Source organism: Oryza brachyantha, chromosome 3 (assembly GCF_000231095.2).
Source record: "Oryza brachyantha chromosome 3, ObraRS2, whole genome shotgun sequence".
NCBI lineage: Eukaryota > Viridiplantae > Streptophyta > Magnoliopsida > Poales > Poaceae > Oryza > Oryza brachyantha.
Genome location: NC_023165.2, coordinates 10,526,658 through 10,534,375, shown reverse-complemented (window position 1 = coordinate 10,534,375; position 7,718 = coordinate 10,526,658). Strand labels below are relative to the sequence as shown.

General features: G+C 41.5%; 1 protein-coding gene across 2 annotated transcripts; it reads left to right on the top strand.

Moving 5' to 3' along the window:
- Positions 1 to 4,772: 4,772 nt before the first annotated feature.
- Positions 4,773 to 7,606, top strand: LOC102719749 (cytochrome P450 714B2). Of its 2 annotated transcripts, none has more exons than XM_006649969.3 (4): positions 4,773 to 4,994; positions 6,043 to 6,290; positions 6,410 to 6,755; positions 6,950 to 7,606. In XM_006649969.3, exons 1-4 carry the CDS (start codon positions 4,788 to 4,790, stop codon positions 7,379 to 7,381), a joined length of 1,233 nt encoding a protein of 410 aa, XP_006650032.3. In that variant the 5' UTR covers positions 4,773 to 4,787; the 3' UTR covers positions 7,382 to 7,606. The 2 variants fall into 2 exon arrangements, with proteins under 2 accessions (XP_006650032.3, XP_040378788.1); XM_040522854.1 differs by lacking the exon at positions 4,773 to 4,994 and adding an exon at positions 5,216 to 5,269.
- Positions 7,607 to 7,718: the final 112 nt, after the last annotated feature.

The window sequence follows — 7,718 nt, the reverse complement described above, 5'->3', positions numbered from 1 at the left end:
CTCCTCGCACACCTACCAGTAAAAACCTAAAAGACTAAAATACCATCAACTTTATCAAATTAATAATTACTCAAAAATAAAGTTATTTTGGAATAAACTAGAATGGTTAAAAAATGGATGGAGTAGCTATCAATAATTGATTCATTACTGGGCGTCAGTAAGCCAGAATTCCGAGTAGCCAAAAAGGAAAGAGTTTAATTTGTTGGTTCGACTTTTTTTTTTTAAAAAAAAGAAAGGTGTTACCCCGTTATTATCAACAAGTGACATCCCTTTCGGGCTCCGGCAATGATTAGTGTTTAAATTATATCAAATCAAATCAACAAATCGATCCACCATTCCAACTTGATGTCGATCTTACTTTAATTGTAGCCATCCCAATGTTAACAGCTTGACTAAACTACTGTTCACGGCCAACTCATTGATGCTAATTAAGCAACCTTTGGCGTCGCTGTTACTGTATGTATTGGACAGCATGATAACATTAGGTGAGCTGGTCATCACCTTCTACAGAGTACATGTCTACAACTTCTTTGGACCCAATCTGATAGAAGGGTGAAGATAACAAGCAAATCATAAAGAAAATTAAGCTGGAATTGAGTGTCGAGGTGACGCGTAATCTGTAGCTAATAGCTAGCTAGTAGCCAGATCCCGTCATGTAGTTTTGTTCAGATGCGATGCAAAAGGACGAGTATACTGTATGACATGCTGCACCAAGTGCAACTCTGCTCCCATAAAAGTAACCTAGTTTTTCCCCTATTTGAAAGATCGTAGACTAGTCGTTGTTGGTACAACCGCTTAAATTTGTTGCTCAGAAAGTCAGAATGCACTAGACCGCAATCTTATTGCATTATTGCTGCACCGGCGATTAGTCAAATACTAGGAATTACTAGTGTTTACCCGACCACGGTACTAAATGAGAGAAAAGATAGATATAACACTTTATTCGTCTTTGTATTAGAGGTGGGCTTGCCTTATTATGGGATAATATTATGCAATAGAGGGAGTAATACTCATGTTCAACCCTAGGTTTAAATATTATACCCTACGATCTTTTCGCTTATACTTATAAGCTAAAATTTAAATTTTTTAACCTTAGATTTAGAGTTGATTTTGGAGTTTTATTTACCGAAGTTTATTTTTCAGCTTTAACTTTTAGATCGAGAAGAATATATATATATAAGTTTTATTTACAAATTATTTTTCACTTGCAAATATGCCGTTTGGCTTTTTCATAAAAAAACCCAAACACTCATCCAACATTTTCTATTACGACAAATTTGTTCATGCCATGTCTAATTCATTATAATAGAAAATTTCAAATCACGTATAGTATTGGGGAAAGAGATAGAAACAAAGATATATCATATTACATATTAGTTTATTTCATGGAGGTGGTTTATAGTATAGAGCTGCCTCGTGATATTTGTCATGCTACGGCCATCTTCTATATGGTAAAGTATGATATATACAATGCTATATGAAATACATTTTTCTATCACTGCGGCTGTCCTTATTGGTGCGATATACCAGAGATATAAAATGATCCTTCCAAGATATACTCAACACACTGAACGAGTGATTGTTTGGTTTTTTTTCATGCAAAAATTTAAACAATATATTTACAAATGAAAAATAATCTATAATTAAAATTTTTATATATGTATTCTTAGCGATCTAAAAGTGTTGAACATAAAATTCAACGAAAAAACCTTAAAATCAACTCTAAACATAAAAGTTTAAATTTTAAATTTTAACTTATAAATATTGGTAAAAACGAAAAGATCGGTGTAACCGTAATCAAATCAATGGTGCGACAAGTCAATAACACTATAACACCAATCACAAGGCCATCAAATTCCACAAATCAAAGTCCCATCGATCGGGAGCACAATCAAGTCACATCTCAATGATATGAAATCACAAGGAGATAAAGAGGCACCAACGATCAATTTTATTTTTTATTGCACAAATAGCCCGCGGGCGGCGGGCTTGCAATCTTGCATGGGCGCGGAGTACTGCTCCTGTGATGTGCGGGGCTAGCTCGCTAGCGCAGAGGATATACCGATCCATCACCCGATTGGTTGGTTGGGCTTGGCTTCTTCAGCAACGCCATGTAGTGCCAAAACCCCCGACATGTCACGTCGTGTAGACGAGTGAGCACCTGTTCCCGGACAAGCGCGCGCGACCGGTTCCAACGCCTCGAGCCTCATGCAACGCCGGCCGCACGTACGTGTCGACGGGTGACGCGCGAGGAGATTATGAAGCCCAGGTCCACCCAGAATACCTCAAAAGAACGCCACAGTATATATATAGTATGTGTATATCAGAAATTTCGACGGGTGAAAAGTCAAAGGGAGTTGCTATTAACTTTTTCGTGGGGATGATGTCCTTTTTAAATAGAAGCATTTCTAATACTTAAATATTAACTAAAATATAAATATTTCTAATATTATTTGACACTACTTGTTCCATCAACCTCTTCTATTCATATTTGTGTGTATTACCTGTGTGGCTCCGATAGTTGGCAATCTCCTCTTTCTGTGGTATTATGTTCTTTAATTTTGTGCTGCAATGGCATGTTGTTTTGCTCTTTTTTCTACTCTAAATGAGGGCACCCGTGCAGCCATGCTGCATTCTGGAAGCAATAAGTTCAAGTCATATTTGATTGACAAATCTAGTAATTAATAAGTCTAACATCTCGCATCATATTGCTAGGGTCCGGTGTGTGCTTGTTAGGACATTTACAATGTAATATGATCTAAGATTTGGTTTAAGAAGAGAGTGTGTACCCCACGGTCTAAACATATCATGAGGCTATTCCTACGTACTCAATATACAATAGCTTAATAGCTTGAATGAGCCTAAAAAGTGAAAAGTAAAAGCGAAAGAACCTTGTTGGTACCATACAACTCTCCAGACGGTGTCTCTAGATACTATGCTACTTTCCAACTCAATACTTTTCATACCTATGTTTGGACAACACACCCACGAGGCCACTCTTCTGGCTGAGATGGCAACCTAGATCCAATGCGGCTACTCTAAAGAAGTTTTTTTAAAAAAAATGCATCATTTTTTTGTTATTGACAAACAACAGTTCTAGAAAATATTATTGTGCGGGCCAATTTATCTAAGAAATGACATTTTCTTCAATAAGTTGAATCAAAAATTTTAAAGTACCCAAAAGTGCCATCACATAACAAACCAAAATCTTGAGTCATGACGGCACTAAGATATGAAGACCCCATGTTGCTCTGTCATCGTAATTATTTTAAAGTACTGTTCATTGACATGTAGGCTTAACAGTATGTAGGTCCAAATGTCATTAAACAGTAATACAGATGATTTAAACTCATCTTTGAAGTAGGGGCGAAGATAGTTCATTGGTGGGGTTAGCCGACACCGACGAAAATTTAGTCAACCTCGTACCAGCGACTTTTTGACCAGCTTAGACCCCACTAAACTATGTCCTAACCTCGGTTAATGCTCAGTTACTATAAGTATTGACCCTGGCGACCATTTATCCTGGCTTCGCCCCTGCTTCGAAGGACAAGAGCGTATGGGGATTTTAAGCATGTTGACTCAGTCTAATACGATGATTTTCCAACATCCACTTAACGTATGGCTACTAGCATGAAACTAACAGCAATAACATCCTTCTAGACAAAACAGTTACAATGTCATTTTCTGATATCTCCACTTATCCAGTGCAATTGTGCAAAGCGTGAAATCTACTGTTTGTCGATAGGACCTTCTTTTTTTCAGGATTTCACCATCGTAAACGTGGGAAGGGCCCCCGCGCCAAGCCGAGCTAGCCAGCGAAGGGTCCGGCCTTTTAACGGTGGGTGATGTATGTGCGCCCCCAGCACTCCCCAGCCGTACGTTGCGAGTTGCGACGACGCGAGCACGCGCGCGTGAGAGGAGAGGAGAGCAACTGGGCGGTGCGTGGCACGGTCGGGGCGGGGGCGGGCGCGGCGGGCGTCCCCTGGTTGGGCGAGGCGGAGGCGGCGGCGGCCACGCCAGGGAGGCGTGACGCCGGCAGGCAGCGCCCGGTCGGTGGATGGGTGGGTGGGGCTCAGCTGCTGTTCATGTAGGGTCCGGTGGTCGCCGCGCGCGGGGCGGGCTATGTTTGTCTGTCCCTGCCGCGGCTTTTGGCCTTGGCTTTCCGATCGGCCGGCACGGGCGACTGTTGGATGCCCGCCGTACGCTGCGCCACAGTGCCATTTCCAGGCCATGCATAGTCCAGCCAGCTGATGCGAGAGGGAGAGAGAGGGAGAGAGAGAGAGAGAGGGGGGCGAGCAAGCGGCATGATCCCAAATTGTTCCTCCATTTCCACGTTGGATTGATTTGGACAGCGCATGCGTGCGAGGCATTTCTGGACTGGAGTCCATGTAATCAAATGTCTGCTACTCCGTACATGTTAGGTTGTTATTTGGTCACCTATCTAGTACATGCCAAATTTAGGGTGCGGTCTTTTGACGACGGTATATTTACAAACAAAAAATATTTGTGAATAAATTATATATATGTTGTTAGCGATCTAAAAGCTAAGATAAAATAAATTGTTGTGAAAAAATTCACAATCAACCATAAATTTAATATTGAAAATTCGAGTTTTAACTTATGAGTATAAATGAAAGTGAAAATACCCGCCTAGCCGTCAAAACAGGAATAGTCATAATCAGATCGATTTACGAATTTATCTCGACTCACTATTTTTATCTACTGCTCCATATGATTTGAGTTGTTCAGCTTTACGATTAATTGCAGGGCCAATATTCACTTACTCGATGGGAAACGTCGTGTTCCTTCACGTGAGCCGGCCTGACGTGGTCCGGGACATCAACCTGTGCGTGTCGCTGGACCTGGGCAAGAGCTCCTACCTCAAGGCGACGCACGAGCCCCTGTTCGGCGGGGGCATCCTCAAATCCAACGGGGAGGCGTGGGCGCACCAGAGGAAGATCATCGCCCGTGAGTTCTTCCTGGACAAGGTCAAGGTATGAATGAGCAATGCATCACAACTGTGTCAGCAACCAGTTAACATCCAGCTATGTTACGTGCATATAAAAAAAAAAGAGTGAAGTGCACCAGCGGTCCTTAAACTTGTGTGCATGTATCATCTAGTTCCCTAAACTCTCAAAATATATTTTTGGGTTCCCGAACTTGTCTGGAGTTGTCATATAGGTCTAAACAGGCTCTGACCCGCTCCATCCGCTGACGTGACATGCCACGGTGGCGCCTATATGTTGGTGGTGTCATGTGGGTCTCACATGTCAGTATCTCTATCCTCCTTATTCTTTTCTCTCCCTTCGCGTAGGGGCCATCGTGGCATGCCACGTCAGCGGATGGAGCGGGTTGGAGTCCATTTGGACCTATATGACACCCCCGAACAAGTTCGGGGATCCAAAAATGCATTTTGAGAGTTTAGGGATCTAGATGACACATGCACACAAGTTTATGTACCGCTAGTGCACTTTACTATAAAAAAATATCATGGCAAACTGCAACTCTTGAGTTCCCGAATGATTCTGATGTCACCCACTGTAGCTACCCAAAAAAAATTGACAGTGAGATGTTTGCTCAAATAGACTTGGGTTGCAAAGAAGACTCGAATGCTATTAGTGCAAAACCTTAGCCCTTATTTGCAGGGTATCTCATAGATTCAGGGTGAAATAAAGTTGTGGGTCTACATATTGCCGCTTATTTGCAAACACAATTCAGAATGACAATTTAACGTAAGAAAGCCTGGAGTCCTGGACCAGAGTGACTAGTACTACAGTCTGATCCAGCTAGATAATGTGTTGTGACTTGTGAGCATTAAAAATTCTGATTAGGATTTAGGACCACTCCCAACAGCAAAACTACAATATTCTGATCCACCTAGATAACGTGCGATAAGACCCCACTCTAGTTAGGACCACTTTCAGTAACTTCTGACGAGATGTTTATCACACTTACACAGGGGGTTTTATTCTTATACTGTCATCAGTAAATTGGAATCAGAAATTTAAGAGCAATCATACACCTTGTTTTTCACATACCCAGGGCATGGTGGATCTGATGGTAGATTCTGCACAAACACTGCTTTGCTCATGGGAAGAGAGAATTGACAAAAATGGCGGGAACGTAGATATTAAGATTGATGATGACATAAGGGCTTACTCTGCGGATGTGATCTCTAGAACATGCTTTGGAAGCAGCTACATCAAAGGAAAGAATATCTTTCTAAAGATCAGAGAACTACAAAAGGCTGTGTCCAAGCCAAATGTACTAGCTGAAATGACTGGCCTAAGGTTAGCAACCAAGCATTTCTTTAGTACAGAAATTATAAAGATTTTTGTTGATTCCAGGCAACATGTTGACAATCACCATTTCAATTCAGTTGCAAGAGATAAAATTTTGGATGTTGTAGGTTTTTTCCCACCAAGAGGAACAAGCAAGCATGGGAGCTTCACAAACAAGTGCACAAACTAATACTAGAAATTGTTAAGGAAAGCGGGGAAGAAAGGAACTTACTGCGTGCAATTCTTCTCAGTGCAAGCAGCAGCAAGGTGGACCTCGCTGAGGCAGAGAACTTTATAGTGGATAACTGCAAGAGCATATATTTTGCAGGATATGAGAGCACGGCCGTTACAGCTGCCTGGTGCCTAATGCTCCTTGGGCTACATCCAGAATGGCAGGGTAAGGTGAGAGAGGAAGTGCAGGAGGTCTGTGAGGGTCGGCCAGTAGACTCTCAGTCACTTCAGAAAATGAAGAATGTATGCTCCTTTTCCTTTTCTTCATCTTCAATTCACTCAATTGGAGAAATGCATCTCTTTAATTTTGCAAAAAATAAAAAAGAAGACCACGACAATACGACATCATACTATGAACAGTCCGTTAGTGCACTTTGCAGTAAATTGAACATTATTTTACAATAGCTCACTAACTTCCAGGTCCTCTCTGCTTGTAGTTGACTATGGTAATCCAGGAGACTTTGCGTTTATACCCAGCAGGCGCCTTTGTATCAAGGCAGGCCCTTCAGGAACTGAAGTTTGGGGGTGTACACATACCAAAAGGTGTCAACATCTACATCCCTGTTTCCACAATGCACCTTGATCCCAATCTGTGGGGTCCAGATGTGAAAGACTTTAACCCAGAGCGCTTCTCCAATGCACAACCCCAGCTACATTCCTACTTGCCATTTGGAGCTGGTGCTCGAACTTGCCTTGGTCAGGGATTTGCTATGGCTGAGCTCAAAACCCTGATTTCTCTCATCATCTCTAAGTTTGTATTGAAGCTTTCACCACACTATGAGCATTCTCCAACACTGAAACTCATTGTGGAGCCAGAATTTGGTGTGGACCTCACTTTAACAAGAGTGCAAGGTGCACATAGACACTAATAGGGTTGTAATTTGGACATAATAATTGCAGTGTCTATCCAGATCGATGGAGAGAAAACTGTAATCTGATGAATGCATCAAATATGTACATATATACAGCTCCATACTATGAAGGCTTGATCTTCTGATGGCATGTTGAGAACTCAGCTTAAATATGTTTAGCTATAGGGAAGATATCAATGAACAATGGTTTATGTCAACATCATATGGTTGTGTTGTGAGTACCATAATGGAACATATACTGGAAACATTAAAGTAAATGTATGTCAAGGAAGTCAAGAACCAAAAATTGTTTATCCAGAACAAGGGATGCAGTATACATGCATGATAAACACAC